The sequence below is a fragment of the Furipterus horrens genome, unplaced genomic scaffold (genome assembly GCF_987537825.1).
Source record: "Furipterus horrens unplaced genomic scaffold, mFurHor1.1.pri manual_scaffold_1, whole genome shotgun sequence".
Classification (NCBI taxonomy): Eukaryota; Metazoa; Chordata; class Mammalia; order Chiroptera; family Furipteridae; genus Furipterus; species Furipterus horrens.
In genome coordinates, this window is record NW_028327171.1 from 44,384,643 (window position 1) to 44,403,261 (window position 18,619).

Below are 18,619 nucleotides of genomic sequence, written 5' to 3' on the forward strand. Positions count from 1 at the left end.
GGTGATATCTGTTATTAGGAGTATTATATGAAGGCCTAGATAACGGCTTCAGTAAAAGCTGTTGTATCGATTATAGAACCTTTGTCTACAGAGGTGCCTGTTAGGGAAATCTTACATGTTTCTCTTATTTAATAAGATGATGTTTGAAACATGGAAAACACAGCAGAACTAAAAAGAATTCTCAGTAAACACAACTAGATGATGGCATATATAATTCTTTGCAAGTAGCTCTTTAATGTTTACAGAATTAAATTCTTTTTCTATTTCAAAAATTGAGGCTTATTTATATTGATTGCTCAGATAATTCAGAATTTTTAACTAATATCAAATCTATAGTGTCAACTGTTCTAGTTTGTAGTTACTTTCAGAGTAGGTTCAGGGTTTTTAGATCATTACAGTTTAAATTTGCTGACCAACGTTAAAAACTGTAGAGAATAAAAGCACATTTTGACAAAGTAGATTTATAATTAATTTTTATTAGTTTATTCTTTCATAACCATTTGCCTTTTGGCCATACATATACTGTGTATCTATACTTGTAACTAATTTTTCATTGGATGAAAACATCAGTGTCTCTCTGGCCATTGATATGATCTTGTTTACAGCAATACTTTTATGAAACAATTATTTATTTGTGAGAGCTCTCTTCAATTATGTTCATCTTTTTATTTTTGCTTAGAATAGAACATATTTTTAATTTAAAGGATATATGAAGGCACTTCCTTTTTTAATAAGAAGGATATTGCTAGATGCTTCCTTCATCAGACTTAAAGTACTGAGAAGAATATTTGTAAATATAGTAAAAGGATTCCAACCTTTTAAAAAGGAAGATAAAACTTTGGTGCTCCAATGCAAGGCTGTCTTAAAAATTACAAAGGGAAAATAAACTATCAGCCTGGATGGTCACTTGAGTAGAAGATGGTTGTACACAGTGTTATTATTAAAAAAAATTTACCTCTTGGTTGGTTTGCATTTTTTTTCATATTATTAATTTTATACCAAAATGTTAAATAATTATATTATTTGAATTTTGCTTATATGTCAAAATAATTTTGTGTTTTTTAAAAAATAAATCTGTGATTTACAATAAACAGCTTGAAAATTGTCAGCAGATGTGTATTTTCACAAGGCCTTTTAAACCCCAGTATGAGCACCATTTGTTTATATATAATAAGCTTGTTCTGTTTAATGTCAGAGAGGCCTCTAGTACACAGTCGTAATCCTACTGCTGATCAGACTTGCTGCTGCGCCCAGGAGAGAAGATGTGTCCTCTGCATTAGGGAGCCACTTAAAATGCCTCTTTTGTTTGTTAAATGACATGTTGGAATGCCTAAGTGAGGGAATTCTCCTACTAGATTGTTTAGGAAGGGATAACATAACCTGTAGACGCTATTTGAAAAGGTCACATTTTCCTTTTATTTGATATCATTAACTATCTGAAAGTAGATTCAAATTTAGCCCTAGTCGCTTAACGTCAGGAATGTTCTCAGGTGCTCCGGCTGGAGTGTTTGATGCTTCAGTATATTTGCACATACTATGTTCTCATCCGCTTTTCACCTGATTCATGCTCACTTCGTATAATAGTTATATGGTGTGATTCAACCTGTATATATTTTTTAAAACTTGGAAACGTCTGAATTATTTGGTTGTAGAACTTTTTACTTGCAAGGCATGGATGGGGTGTTCATAGTTGGGACTAAAATAATGATCACTTGATAAATTAATTAACTTGACCTATATGTCAGACTTCAGTTGAACACCATAGCTGCAATGAAAATCAGAGCAGAGAACTGATATGCAGGGTTAGTCATTCTGCTGTAATAATGAGAGAAATGTTAGGTGTCTCTCTGACTCTGTTTCCCTGCAGTCACTACATGGTGCAGTGAAACAAGCCTCAATCACATATTTCTTTATGATAATCCTTTGTTCCAGACCTCCAAAACTCCTTACTGCCTCCATCATCAAATCTAATCTCTTTTTTCCTTCTTCATTCCCTATAGCTTTATTTTTCCCATTGCCACTACTATCCATGACCCTATCTATAAGTTTGTTTCCCTTGCCAGGAACACCAACTCTCCTATATCTGTTGAAATCTTGGAAACCCAACCCTTACTGTTTTTCTATTAAACATCTCCTGCTTTCCCCCCAAGATGCACACTTACTATTATATACACTTATTACATATATTAATCTGTTACCTACTAATTGTTTCATGTGTTTTTTCTAACTAAAATATAAGCCCTGAATGTAGGGGCTGTGCACAGTGCTATCAACAGTGCTTAAAAATTCTTTTTCAGATATAATAAGGTAACATTATTTTGGCTAGCCATCCAAGTATGAAAAGAAGATAAATTATTCAGAACCCTGGGAGTAGGCAGATGCTACATTCACCTCCCGGGACCAGACTGGAATTGCAACTAAATTATAGAACCATCATCCAAAATAACCAACTGAAGATTAGTTGAAGAGAAGTCTTATAACCAAGGATTTACATAAGAAGCTACATCAAGGTGGTAGGAAGGGCAGAGACAAAAAAAAAAGGTTGGCCTGCTCCCATGGGTGGCAGCTGAGGTTCCAGAGGGATATCACAGCTGTGGGTGGTTTCCCTTGAGAAGTGTGGAATCCAAACCCCAACCCAGGCTCCCCAGTCCAGAGCACTAGAACTGGGAAAGGTGCCCACATAAGACCTGGCTGTGAAAAGCAGTGGGGTTTCTGTCTGCCAGGGAGAAACAGGAGTCTGCTAGAGACACAGGCACCCTCTTAATGGCTCACAGCCACTCACCCTGGGCTCTGATGTAGCGAAATCATAGCAAACTAGAGTTGTGTGAGGAGAACTTGGGGTTCTTGGCTCTGTGGTGAGAGCTGAAGTGTCAGCCACCAGGATGCCTTTGCTGAGGCATTCTCCCATATGACAGATGCCATCTTTGTTGGATGGAGCACTCCCTTTAGTGCTGCATCAGCCTGTGGGAAAGCAATAGCCTACCCACTGAACTCTCTCTTGACCCATTGTGTGCAGCTTATGCCTGCTGAGGAGTACAGCTAGAGGCTCTTGCAGTGACTGAGCCTAACAGGCAGCTGGCAGGCGAAGGCAGGTGGAGGTGGATCTCAGGGTGCTTTGGGACATTTGCTGACCACCCCTTAGACTGATGCTAATAAGGCTGGCCTTTGTTTGCATCTTGGTCCTTCCTGTGCATACCCTGGCCTACCAGTGGCAGCCACAAACTGGATTGCTGATAGCTCCAAACAGGTTACCCAGGGCCAATCACAGGTAGTGTCTGACATTGGACTGCACCAGAGTCCCTCCAAAGAGGCCTCAGAACAAACACACCCAGTGGCCAGCTTCAGACAACTACAGAGCATGATACAGTAAGCTTCACAAATGGCATATCCAAAGAAAGTTCTTGGCAAGCAGCAAGCCCTGCTGAGGCAAATACCAATTCATGTGCTTAGCACCTGCACAGCCACTTGCACACTCTCAACCAGCCTAAGATTGATCCCACATGTGAATGGGCCAATAGTAATCTAGACTTAATTACAACAGAAGGGCTCACATAATACACACAAGGGACATTCCCAGAGCACCCAGCAGCACCCAGAGCACCACTGAACCCCACAGGACACCTACTACATAAGACCACCCTACCAAAAACTGGGAATCATAGCAGATCTGCCTATTACATAGCAACAGCACAAAGAGGCAGCCTAAATAGAAAGTAAAGAAAGAGGCACCAGGTGAAAAAAGAGAATACTTCAGAAAAAGAACTAAATGAAATGGAGGAAAGCAGTTTGTCAGATATAGAGTTCAAAGTACTGATTATAAGGATGCTCAACAACATAAAAAAGGACATAGAAACCATAAAAAAAGACCAGTCAGAAGTGAAAAATACAATATCTGAAAAGAATGCATGAAAGAATAGTAAGTTGGATAAAACAGAAGATTAAATCAGCGATTTGGGAGACAAAGTAGGAAAAACACCCAATCAGAGCAGGAAAAAAGAAAAATGGATTTTTAAAAAAGTGAGAATAGTTTAAGGGACCTTTGGGACGACATGAAGTATAACAACATCAGTATCACAGGAGTACCAGAAGAGGAAAAAGAACCAGGGATCAAGGGCCTATTTGAAGAAATAATGACCAAAACTTCCCTATACAAATGAAGGAAAACTATGCACAAGTCCAGGAAGTGAAGAAAATCCCAAACAAGATGGATCCAAAGAGGCCCATACCAAGACACATTATAATTAAAATGGCAAAGACTAAAGACAAAGAAACAATCTTAAAAGCCATAGAGAACAATGGTGTCCTACAAGGGAGCTCTCATAAGACTGTTAGCTGATTTCTTACCACATTTTGGGCCAGACGGGATTGGCATGAAATATTCAAAGTGATGAAAAGCAAGGATCTACAACCAATTCTCCTTTACCCAGCAAGGATATCATTTAAAATTGAAGGAGAACTGAAGAGCTTCCCAAATAAGAAAAAGCTACAGTTTGTTACCAACAAACAAGTATTATAAGAAATGTTACAGGGCCGATAAGAAGAAGGAGAAGAAAAAAAACACAGAGGAACATAGTTAAAAAAAATAAAATGGCATTAAATAAATACATACATACCAATAATTGCTTTAAATGTAAATGGCTTAAATGCCCCAATCAAAAGACAAAGGGTAGCAGAATGGATAAGAAACCAAGACCCATATATATGCTATCTACAAAAGACTCACTTCACAATGAAAGACACACACAGACTACAGGTAAAGGGATGGAAAAATATATTTCATATAAGTGGAAAGGAAGAAAGTGTAGGATAGCAAACATATGTGACAAAATAGACTTTAAAACAAAGGCCATATTAAGAGACAAAGAAGGACACTACATAACAAAAAGGGAGCAATCCAATAAGAGGATATAACACTTGTAAACAGTATGTACCCAACATAGGAGCACCTAAATATATAAAGCAAATCTTGATGGACATAAAGGGAGAGATTGATAGAGTCATGGTAGGGGTTTTAACACCTTATTGAAATCAATGGACAGATCTTGCAGACAGAAAAATCAACAAGAAGAGACCAACCTTAATGACACACGAGATGGATTTAATTGATATCTTCAGAGCATTTCATTCCAAAGTAGCAAAAAATAAATTTTTTTCAAGTGCACACAGAACGTTTTCTAAGATAGACCACATGTTAAAACACAAAACAAATCTCAAGAAATTTAAGAAGAATAAAATCATATCAAGCATGTTCTCTGACCTTAAAGACATAAAACTAGAAATCAACCATAGAAAAAAATGAAAAACACAAAAGACATGGAGTCTACACAACATGTTACTAAACAATGAATTACTTAACAATGATATCAAGGAATAAATCAAAAGATACATTGGAATGAATGAAAATGACAACACAACAACCCAAAATCTATGGGACAAGAGGAAAGCAGTCCTAGGAGAAATTCATAGCATTACAGGCCTACTTCAAGAAACAAGAAAAATATTAAGTAAACAATCTAAATTTACACATAAAGGAACTTCAAAAAAACAAGAAACAATGCCTTAAGTGAGTAGAAGGAAGAAAATAATAAAGATCATAGCAGAAATAAATGAAATAGACTCTAAAAAATAATACAAAACATCAATGAAACCAAGAGCTGATTCTTTGAAAAGATAAGCAAGATTGACAAACCTTTAACCAGACTCATTAAGAAAAAAAGAGGACCCAAATAAATAAAACCAGAGATGAAAGAGGAGCAGGAAATATTACGTACAACTATATTCCAAAAAATTGGAATAGTTGGATGAAAAAAATAAATTTCTAGAAACATAAAATCTTCCAAAACTGAATCAGGAAGAATCAGAGAACATGAATAAATAGATTACAACTAGTGAAATTGAGGTAGTAATCAAAACACTCCCAGCAAACAAAATCCTGGGCAGGAGGACTTAACAAGGCAAATTTCACCAAACATTCAAAGAAAAACTAACACTTATCCTTCTCAAACTATTCTAAAAGATTCAGGAGGAGGGAAAATTTCCAAGCTTTTTAAAAATTTTAGGCTAGTATTATCTTAATTACAAAACCAGGCAAAAACACTACTAAGAAAGGAAATTATAGGCTAATATCTCTGATGAACATAGATGCTAAAATCCTCACAAAATATTAGCAAACTCTACATAGCAATACAGTAAAAAGATCATCAACCATAATCAAGTGCAACTTACTCCAGGGATACAAGTTAGGTACAATATCTGCAAATCAATAAATGTGATACACCACATAATCAAAATGAAGGAATAAAACCACATGATCATATTAATAGATGCAGAAAAAAATCATTCAATAAAATCCAGCACTCAGTTATGATAAAAACTCCCAGCAAAGTGGGAATAAAGGGAACATATCTCCATGTAATAAAGGCCTTATAGACAAACCCACAGTCAACATCATACCCAATAGGCAAACAATAAAAGCATTTCCCTTAAGATCAAGAATGAAACAGGGATGACACTTTCACCACTGTTATTCAACATAGTACTGGAACTCCTTAGCCATAGCAATCAGACAAGAAAAAGAAGTAAAAGGCATCCAAATTGGAATGGAAGAAATAATACTGTCATTATTTGGAGATGACATGATACTGTATATAGAGAACCTAAAGATTCCACCAAAAAAACTACTAGTACTGATAAATGAATTCATTAAAGTAGCAGGAGACAAAATAAATATCCAGAAATCAGTTGCATTTTTATATACCAATAATGAACTATCAGAAAGGGAAACCAAGAATACAATCCCATTCACAATTGCTTTAAAAAAAAACAAACCGAAAAAAAAAAACCTAGGAATAAATTTAACCAAGGATGTAAAAGACCTCTACCTGGAAAATTATGAGGCAATGAAGAAAGAAATTGAAGAAGATACAAATAAGTAGAAGCATATACCATGTTGATAATAGAAAGAATTAACATCATTAAAATGTCCATACTACCTTATGCAATCTATAGATTCCATGCAATTCCTATCAAGATACCAACGGCATATTTTACAGAACTAGAACAAATATCCAAAAATTTATGTGGAACCACAAAAAAACCCAAATAACAACAGTAATCTTGAGATAGAAAAACAAAATTGGAGGAATCATGCTACCTCATATCAAACTATACTACAAGGCCATAGTAATCAAAACAGCATGGTGCTGGCATATAAGTAAATACAAAGCTATAGATCAATTGAACAGAATAGAGAGACCAGAATTAAACCCACGCCATTATGGTCAATTAGCATCTGACGAAGGAGGCAAGAATATATAATTGAGTAAAGAGAGTCTAGTCAACAAATGGTGTTGGGAAAATTGGACACACATGTACAAAAAAAATGAAACTAGACCACCTTTTTACACCATACACAAGAATAAACTCAAAATGGGTTAAAGACTTAAATGTTAGACTGGACATCATAAAAAATCCTAGAAGAAAAATAGACAGTAGAATCTTACACATTTACGTAGCAATATTTTTTTCTGATGTATCTCCTTGAGCAAGGGAAATGAAAGAAAAAAATAAACAAATGGGACTCCATTAAACTAAAAAATTTTTGAACACCAAAGAAAATCAACAAAATGAAAGGACAACCCACCGAATAGGAAAACATATTTGCCGATGATACTTCTGATAAGGGGTTAATATCCAAAATTTATAAAATCTTATAAAACTCAACACCAAAAAAAATCCAATTTAAAAATGGGCAAAGGACCAGAATAGACACTTCTCCAAAGAGGACATACAGAAGATCAGTAGACATATAAAAAGATGCTCATGTCACTAATCATTAGAGAAATGCAGATTACAGTATTCCCTCACTTATCGCAGGTATTATATTCTAGACCCCCCGCGATAGGTGAAAATCCGCGAAGTAGGAACCTTACATTTATTTTAGTATTTATATATATTTTAAGGCTTTATAAACCCTTCCCACACACTTATAAACCATTCCCAGTCCCTTATTAATCTTTCCCACTCCCTTATTAAGCTTTTTCACAATTTTATAAACACTACTTATGTTCTTAAACATATTCTACACTCTTAAACCTACATAACTTTAACAACATACATATGCAGTACCGCAAAATCCCGCGATATAGCGATAAATAATTAAATATAATATTTTTTAAAATCCTGCGATACAGTGAGGCCGCAATAAGTGAACTGCAATATAGAGAGGGACTACTGTAAAACCACAATGAAGTATCATCTCACACCTGTCAGAATGGCTATTATCAATATGTCAACAAACAGGTGTTGGTGAGGATATGAAGAAAGGGGAACCTTTGTGCACTGTTGGTGGGAATGTAGATTGGTGCAGCCTGTCTAGCTTGAGAAACAATTGGATTGGAGAGAGGAAACAGGACCCAGAAAATATGGGAACTAGATTGGTTAGTGGGTAGGCCCAGTGAGCCCATGAAAGCTGCGCTCATGCTCGCTCGCTCTCTCTTTCCCTCCCTCCCTCCCTCCCTCCCTCTCTCTCTCTCTTGGTCTCTCCTCCCCACCTGCTCCATACCCTGCATAACATGTGTTTGCTCCATTGCTGGTTCCCATGTTCTCGCCATAGCAGCCATGTGGCCCCCCAGCCACCTGGAACCCAGGGCAGTCTGCATGGGCCTGAGCACAGCACGAGTGGGGGACAGACTAAGCTGGTCAGATTGGGATAGAGACATGGCCTGAATCAATGGGGCAAAATGTCTGCACACTGACCTTATTTTGAGGTCTGAAGAAAGCAAGATTGTACTTCTTTCGGAGTGTGATGGACGAAGATAAGATTTACTTTCACTCAAATAAATCTTAACCACCAAACCTCATCCTCCCTTGTGGGTGCCCGAAAATGCTTTTCTTGCAACACCGCAAGGACCCCACTTCCACTGGCAACACTATCTTTTGCTTAGTCCACTAGCTACTTTTGCCTTTCCTCAACGTTCTTTTGCAAGAATCATAAAGATATTTTTGTTTCATTAAATGCTGTATCTTTCCCTTTGTATTTCTCATTACAAGTATGATTTAATGGTCTACTGTAAATTCACACAGTAATTCATCAACTAATGTAAAGGACCATTTAACTAAGACTTTTATAATTATAAGACTTATAAAAGACCTATAATTTTAAAAGTAAAATTGTAATTATAAAAGTAGGTAGGGTTGTAGTAACAGTCAGAAAAGTCCCACAAGATATACCATCACATGAGAAAAACAGCAGAACACCTTGCCAAATACTTCTTTTCAGAGACAATCCAACTAAATACACTTTTCAGGTATACTTAATTCGGCTACTTACTGTAACTCAAAGATACATTACAATCAGTAAGAGCCTACATGTATGTTTCTTTGACTGCACCTTAAAGTGAAAGACTATAAAATAGTGTAATTAAACTAATATTGGCTTTAATGAAGGAGTAAGCTCCTAAAGATGTTTATTCATTGGTTGTACAGGCATTTTTTAGAGGCCTGCTAAGAGCTAAACATGATAAACCCTGGGAATTAAAACAACTCATTGATCAATAAGTCAAATAGTATGAGTGTGAACAATGTGATGGGGATTCTAAATATAGAGATTTGGTTTTTTTTAATGAATTTTACCCTTCTGCCTTTGGTCTTTACCACTGGACTGCAGAGCATTCATATGCATTGTAAAAACCTTCCTACAGGCCAAAAATAGCATTAAATTTGTACAAATTGTGTCTTCTGGGAACCTATTGCCTTTAAATGCTTTTAAACCAGTAATTCAATTAATATAAACAATAGTTTACATTTACTCTTCTTAATAATTCATTTTTTTAAAACACTGAGTATCTTTGGAAACTTGGTTTATGTCATTTTCAGTTCTTGCTTGTTGCTTTTATGAGATCCATGAGTTTTGTTCTCAGGTATGTACATGAAGGTGAGTATATAGAATAAATATGTGATTTTATCTGGGAAAGGCAGGTGATGAGATTTAAAACAGATTATACTCTACCCTGTCCTCCCCATCCCCTCAAGGAGTTAAAATAACTTCTACAAAGGGATCTGCCCTCTCACCTGCTGTGGGGAAGATTTTCAGGACTCTCAAGCTGCTCCAGCTCAGGGTTCTTCCCATCGTGACTGCTTTCCAGTATTTCTTCATTCTGAAGTAAAAGAGATTTTGGTAAGATAGTCTATTTTATTAGTGGGGGAGCTCTAAATCTATATCTTTCTGTCCCCGAATTTCTCTGGTTGTTTGTTTGTTTTTAATTCTCCAGATCGAGTATCATATCCAGTTTCTCATCTGTTTCTTCCTTGGGTTTTTTCCCCATCCATTCTGTGGATCTGTTACTGCTGGCCCTTTGGGCTTCCTTTAGGAGCAGCAAAAACTCATTCTGAAAAGCAGGTATTCTTTTTTTTTAATGATGGGCTATCAACATTGTTCTCCACCCTCTTCCGGGAGGATTCATAAAAGAGAGTCAGAGTTTGAGCTAAAAGATAAAGAGATCATTTGACAAGATATCTACTATTTTTTCTCTCTCTCTTCTGGGTGAAAAATCAAAGTCTGGAGAAGTTGAAACCTGCCTGAGGCTAGAGGTAGAGGTGACAGAAGTCTGGTGTCCACTTTCACAGCTTGTAAAAATTTGTTCTGTCCCAGCACGTCCTAAAGCAGCTGGTTCCTTAGGAAGTGCAAAGTGACCACCACCAGGGCAGGCTCAAAGCCAGTGGGTGGTCTGCAGCCCTGCTCCCAGACATGCCAGCTCAGAGACCTTGGGCAAGCTCCCTGAACTGCTCTGCCTTGAGCTCCTCCCGTGGAACACGGACTCCGTGGCACTATCCACTACAGTAAGGTGGTAGCTCTTTTTCAGAACAATACTAGGCATTTAATTCTCAAAAAAAGGCAAGACTCCTTCTCAGTTTGCTCTCAAGAAAATATCATTTTAACCAGAAAGTGAATTTGTATAACATTGATTATCATGTTATTTGTATAACATGATAAAAGTATTAAAATAACAAACAAGTAGATAATTAGCCAGGATTTGAGTTCTTCCAGCCTGCCAGGTTCTGTTTAAATGAGTTATTTTACGTTCTCACAAAAGGGAGGATAGATTTGGAAAGGGCCCTCTTGCAAAAGTATTGTTACAGAAAATTTAATGAACAGACATAAAAACTCCTTGTAAATTAGAGCTGGAAGTTGAATGAGTTTTCCCCAGACTGAGGGACTGATGGGTAAGTCTTGCAAAACAGATGAGAATGAGATGCTTCTCAGTCTATTGACAGTGTAAGAAGATAGTCCTCTCCCAAAAGCATTCAAGGCAAAGTTCCTTTATTATCCACAATGCTAACCACAGGCGCAGCAATTAAAAAATGTTCAGCTGCTGAAAGAAAATTGTGGTTATTCCATCTTTTTCATAGATGTCTTCCCGAATCTGGTATCATATTCAGAAAGCAAGCTAACAAATAAAGGAGTATTTGGGACACTTGTTTTGCTAATTCAACTCTAAAGTACAAGGGGAATCTTACATTCCAACATGCCAAAGTTATTTATTTTTCTTTAAAAATAATTCTAAAATCTGAATTCATTTCAGAATTTGAATTTTTAGTTACCTCTATTATATATATTTGACCAGAGACTAGAATATATATATATATATATAATTTCATCCTCACCTGAGGACATGTTTCCATTGATTTTGAGAGAGAGAGAGAGAGAGAGAGAGAGAGAGAGGCATTGATGTGAGAGGGTAACATCAACTGCTTCCCATATGCACCAACCAGAGATCGAACCCTCAACCTAAGCATATGCCCTGATCAGGAATCAAACCAGCAACCTTTTGGTGCATGGAATGATGTTCCAACCAACTGAGCCACATGGCCAGGGATAGGATATATTTTTAATTTCAGTTAATATACAGATATAAGTGCCAATTCCCATATTCAAACCAACCTAGTTCTTTTCACTACACTACCAAAGACAATTCTTTGTTCACATTTTCTAGATAAAGTTCAACTAATTACTATGGCAGTTAATGTTACATTGCATCCTTTTCCAGTTCCTCCTTTATGGCATTATTGTGCCCTAAACACCCATTGGACTTTGAGCCAAAGCCTTATTTATCTTTGGATCCTAAACATGTAGTACAAGGTCTTCAGATAGATTAACCACTGTTATTACCAAAACTTCCTCTCACTGTGAAACTTGCTACTGCTGATAAAATGAGTTGTACTCTTTCTAGCCTTATTGATCTACTGTTTGTGTGGTGAATTATAGTCTCTTATTTCAGGACAACCGAGTAATGGAAAAATAACGATGACTAAGGGTGTAGGTGTAGACTTTGTCATCTTTTATATTGAATGATGACATTCCTCTAATTTACAGACTTTGTCATGCATGGGATGCCATCACAGGCTTCCTGAAATGCCTAGGCATGGACTTGGTTGTGTCAGCCCATGTTCCTGTGACCACATGTCTGACAGTTGGTGTCAGGGTAGAGGGAGAGTCTTCTGCCAACCATATGATGGAATACGACACAGGTACAATTGAGATGTGACGGGAAAAATCTACAGAAGATCTGAAGACTGCTTTAATAAAAATTTGCAGTGAGGTTATTAACTACAGGCATACTTCAGAGATATTGCAGGTTTGGTTATAGACTACGGCAATGAAGCAAGTATCAAAATAAAGCAAGTCATAATCTTTTTGCTGGTGAAGTGTCTCGCCTTCTATTAAAAAAAAAACGAACAATTATGAAACACAATAAAACAAGGTGTGCCTGTATACTAAGGTTTTGCTAAGGTTTACACAGATTAGTTGTGTTCTAGTGTAGTGGTTGTCAAATTTTGACCATACCCACAAGAAAAACATTTACATCATAACACACACATTTTGTGATTTATAATTAAAAAAAAAATACATTGTACTTTGTCCCATTTCTGGCACAGAGCTCCTAAAAGAGGAGTGGAGCAGCAGCTGTGGGGGTGGTAGTTGGCGGTTGCCCGGCAGGTGGGCACAGCTAGCAGTACAGCGACTGTAGCCATGATGAAAAACACAGTCATACAGCTTAAATCCAAGAAGCGATCCCAGCCCCAAACCAGATGGATCCCAGCCCCAGACCAGACCGTATAGCTCACAGTTCCAGCACCGGGGAAAATAGACCCACTTTGCTTCTGACTGTGAAAGCCAGTGGGGGTTGGGGTGGAGGAAGAAGCTACCAGTCTCGAAAAGGAGGCAGATTGCTTAATACGGGAAGGGGCAGAAGTGTCTGGAAAAGCAACAGCAAGTGACACTGTTCCCTCTGAGACCCCTTCCCCACATACAGCGCCAAAATGCAGTGAAACATGTTGCCAGCACTAACAAATACCTAATGCTCTGCCCCCTATAACTCAAGAGGTGCGACAGCCCTACTGAAATCATAGAGGCAAACACAGAAAACTGTCAAGATGAGGAGACAGAGAAGTACAGCCCAGAAGGGGGATGCAGATCAAGGTCCCAGTGACAGAACTAAGCAACTAGCAGATAGTAAACCTAACAGATGAGGAGATAGCGAACCTAACAGATGCCCAGTTTAAGGCACTGGTGATAAAGATACTCACACACTTGACAGAAAAGGTTAAACAGGATGTGGAAAGAATGAAAGCTATATTGGGTGAAATGAAGGAAAATCCACAGGAAACAAGTGGTGAAGAAAAGGAAAACAGGATTCAAATCAACAAATTGAAACATAAGAAAGAAATAAACAATCAACCAGTACAGAAGGAGGAAATGAGAATTGAAAAAAATGAGGAGAGGCTTAGGAATCTCTGGGATAGCTTTAAATGTGCCAACATCTGAATCATAAGGTTGCCAGAAGGTGAAGAGGGAGAGGAAGAAATTGAAAAATTATGTGAAAAAATAATGAAGGAAAACTTCCGTAATTTGTGGAAGGAAATGGACATACGGGTCCAGGAAGCACAAAGAGTCCCAAACAAGCTAGACCCAGGGAGGACCACACCAAAATGCATCATAATCAAAATGCCAAAGGTTGAAGATAAAGAGAGAATCTTTAAAGCAGCAAGAGAGAATAGGAGAATTACCTACAAAGGGGTGCCTATCAGACTATCAGCTGATTTCTCAAAAGAAACTTTACAGGCAAGAAGGGACTGGCAGGAAATATTCAAAGTGATGAAAGGCAAGGACCTACAAATAAGACTACTCTATCCAGAAAGCTATCATTCAGGAGGGGCAGATGAAGTGCTTCCCAGACAAGGTAAAGCTGAAGAAGTTCATCATCACCAAACCATTATTATATGTAGTGTTAAAGGGACTTATTTAAGAAAAAGAAGATGAAAACTATGAACATTAAAATGACAGCAAAATCACAACTATCAACAAGAGAAGCTAGGGAATGGAAACAAAGGCAAAACAAAGGCAAACTAAGCAGACAACCAGAGTGGGAACAGAATCATAGGTATGGGGAAAATGGGGGGGGCATCAGCTAAGAGGGGGAAGAGGGGAGAGGAAGGGAAATGGTGCTGGAATTAAGAAGCATGGTAGGAGAGTGCAGAATGTACAGGGGGATGTTGAGAAGAGCTTATATGCATCACCCATGGACATGGATTAAGGTTTGGGGACTGCTGGAGGGAGGGGAGTTGCTGGGTGGAGGGGAGCAAAGGGGAAAGAAATTAGGACAACTGTAACAGTATAATCAATAAAAGATATAAAGATAAATAAATAAAATAAAAACAAATAAGATAAATAAAATAAGACAACTGTCCTTACCCTTAACTGGCTAATAAGATAGTACTAGATATGTGTGCTACTTATTTTTTACTTTATTTTTTATTGCTTACACTTTTACAGACGTCCCCATTGACCCCCTTTGCCCACTTCCCCCATTCCCACCTATGCCCCTCTTCCCCCCGTCCCTCTGTCCATCACCACACTGTTGTCTGTGTCTATGGACTATGCATGTATGTTCTTTGGCTAATCCCTTCACCTTCTTTCACCCAGTCCCCCTCTCTCCCACGCCTCTGACAGCTGTCAGTCTGCTCCATGTGTCCATACCTCTATTTTATTTTGTTCATCAGTTTATTTCACTCATTAGATTCCACATATAAGTGAGATTATATGGTTTTTGTCTTTCTCCAACTGGCTTATTTCACTTGGCATAATTTTCTCCAGGCCCATCTATGGTGTCTCAAAAGGTAAAATTTTATTCTTTTTTATGGCTGTGTAGTATTCCATTGTGTAAATCTACCACATATTTTATATTCACTAATATACTGATGGCATTTGGGCTGTTTCCAGATCTTGGCTCTTGTAAATAATGCTGCTATGAACATAGAGGTGCATATATTCTTTCAAATTGGTGTTTGGGATTCTTAGGATATATTCCCAGAAGTGGGATCACTGGCTCATAGAGCTGTTCCATTTTTAATTTTCTGAGGTAACTCCATACTGTTTTCTACAGTGGCTGCACTAATCTGCATTCCTGCCAACAGTACATGAGGATTCTCATTTCTCCACAACCTCGTCATCATTTGTTGTTTGTTGATTTACTGATGGTAGCCATTCTGGCTGGTGTGAAGTGATAGTTCATTGTGGTTTTAATGTCCATCTCTCTGATAATTAATGATGCTGAACATTTTTTTATATGTCTATTGGCCCTCCATATGTCCTCTTTGGAGAAATGTTTATTCAGGTCCTTTGCCCATTTTAAAAAATTGAATTGTTTTCCTAGTGCTGAGTTATATAAGTTCTTCATATATTTTGGAAATTAACCCATTATAAGATGCATCATTGACAAATGTGTTCTCCCATAGAGTGGGTTCCCTTTCCATTCTGATGATGATCTGTTTAGCTCTGCAGAACCTTTTAATTTGATGTAGTCCCATTTGTTTATTTTTGCTTGTTTCCTTTGCCCTGAGAGATATAGCAGCAAAAATATTGCTATAAGAAAGATTTTACTGTCTGTTTTCTTCTAGAATTTTTAAATGTTTTAAAATTGTTTTTAAATTTTTACGTATTGATTTGAGAGAGAGAGAGAGACGAAGAGAGAGAAACATGATTTGTTGTTCCACTTATTTATGCATTCATTGGTGGATTCTTTTTTTAAAAAGGGATTTTACTTATTCATTTTTAGAGAGAAGGGAAGGGAGGGAGAAAAAGTGGGAGAGAAACATTGATGCAAGAGAAAAATAAGTGCCTTCTACACTTGTCCCGTTTGAGGACAAAACCTGCACCCCAGGCATGTGCCCTGACTGGGAATCAAAATAGTGACCTTTTGCTTTGCAGGATGACACTCAACCAACAGAACCTCCCTGTTCAGGGCCATTGGTTGATTCCTCTGTGTGCCCTGACAGGGCATATAACCTGCAACCTTGGTATATTGGACAGGGCTCTAAGCAGCTAAGCTGCCCAGCCAGGGCTCTTCTAGAATTTTTATGGTTTTGCAAGTTACATTTAAGTCTTAACCATTTTGAATTCATCTTATGTATGGTGTAAAAAAGTGGTCTAAGTTAATTATTTTTGCATGTATCTGTCCAATTTTCTCAACACTATTTATTGAAAAGACTGCCATTACTCCACTATATGCTCTTGCCTCTTTTGTCAAATATTAATTGACCATTAAGGCATGGGTTGATTTCTGGGCTCTCTGTTCTGTTACATTGATCTATATGCCTGTTCTTATGTACCAACTGTTTTGATTACAATGGCCTTGTAGTATAGTTTGATATCAGGCATTGTGATACCCCTCTTTTTCTTCTTCCTCAAGATTGCTGAGGCTATTTGGGTCTTTTTGTTTGTTTGTTTGTTTGGTTCCACACAAATTTTTGGAATATTTGTTCTAGATCTGTAAAATATGCCATTGGTATTTTAATAGGAATTGCATTGCTTTGGATAGTATGGACATTTTAATGTTAATTCTTCCAATCCATGAACAGAGTAAATATTGTATATGTTTCCACTTATTTGTATCTTTCTCAATTTCTCTCTTCAATGTCCTATAGTTTTCCAAGTACAGGTCTTTTACCTCCTTGGTTAAATTTATTTCTAGGCACCTAAATTTTTTGTTGTTGTTGTTATTGCAATAGAAAATGGGATTGTTTTCTTAGTTCCTCTTTCTGATAAAACATTATTGATGTATAAAATGTCATCAATTTCTGAATATGAATTTTGTATCCTGCTACTTTGCCAAATTCATTTATTAGATCTCATAGCTTTTGGTGGTCTTTAGGGTTTTTTGTGTACAGTATCATTCCATCTGCAAATAAAGATAGTTTTACTTCTTCTTTTCCAATTTGGATGCCTTTTATTTTTTCTTCTCATCTAATCGCTGTGGCTAGGACTTCTAGTACTGTGTTGAATGAGGATGGTTAAAGCAGACATCTCTGTCTTGTTTCTGTTCTTAAGGGGAATGCTTTTAGTTTTTGCCCATTGAGTATGATATTGGTTATACGTTTTTTATATAAGGACTCCCACTTTGCTGAGAGTTTTTATGATAAATGGGAGCTGGATTTTATCAAATGCTTCTTCTGCATATATTGATATGATCATGTAATTTTTATCCTTCATTTTGTTTATGTGGTGTATCACATTTATTGATTTGCAGATATTTTACTAACTTTGAAACTCATGAACCAATCCCACTTGATCATGGTGTATGATGTTTTTACTGTATTACTGGTTTCGGTTTGCTAATACCTTATTGAGAATTTTAGCATCTATGTTCATCAGGGATATTGGCATATAATTTTCTTTCTTTGTAGTGTCTTTATCTGGTTTTGTAAAGAGGATACTGCTGGCCTCATAAAAAGAGCTTGGAGGTCTTCCCTCCTTTTGAAAATTTTGGAATAGTTTGAGAAGGATAGGTATTTTTGTTCCTTGAATGTTTGGTGAAATTCGTCTGTGAAGCCATCCTGTCCATGACTTTTGTTTGCTTGGAATTTTTTGATTATAGCTTTAATTTCATTAGTTGTAATTGGTCTATTAATGTTTTCTGATTATATCTTTCTAGGAATATATCCACTTTGCCCAGGTTGTCCAATTTGTTAGCGTATAGTTATTCATAGTATTTTTTTTACAATACTTTGTATTTCCGTAATGTCAGTTGTTATTTCTCCTCTTTCATTTCTGATTTTATTGATGTGGGTTCTTTCTCTTTTTTCTTGATGAGAGTGTCTGTTTAAAGGTTCTTCTAACTTGTTTATCTTTTTAAAGAGCCAGCTCTTGATTTTATTGATCTTTTGTATTGTTCTTTCAGTCTCTATGTCATTTATTTCTGTTCTGATTTTTACTACTTCCTTTCTTTTACTTACTCTGGGCTTTATTGGTTGTTATTTTTCTAGTTCTTTTAGAGGTAGGGTTAGATTATTTGAGATTTTTCTTGCTTCCTGAGGGAGGCCTGTAATGCTATGAACTTCCCTCTTAAGACTGCTTTTGCTGTGTCCCACAGATTTTGGGTTGTTGTGTGTTCATTTTTATTTGTTTCCTGGTAATTTTTTATTTCTTCCTTTGATCTCATTTATAACCCAACCACTGTTTAATAACATGCTATTTAGCCTGCATATGTTCTAATGTCTTTGAGTTTTTTATTGTAGTTTATTTCTATTTTCATGCCATTGTGATCCAAGAAGATGTTTGATA

The 18,619-nt window shown here is 36.9% G+C and overlaps 1 protein-coding gene across 1 annotated transcript in view; it reads right to left on the reverse strand.

Moving 5' to 3' along the window:
* Nucleotides 1-18,619, reverse strand: part of MCF2L2 (MCF.2 cell line derived transforming sequence-like 2) — a 220,004-nt gene that overhangs the window by 79,138 nt on the left and 122,247 nt on the right. The window contains exon 15 of the mRNA XM_090286049.1: nucleotides 10,072-10,157. Within this exon, the coding sequence (XP_090142175.1) occupies nucleotides 10,072-10,157 (86 nt within the window). The remainder of the gene's footprint in view (nucleotides 1-10,071; nucleotides 10,158-18,619) is intronic.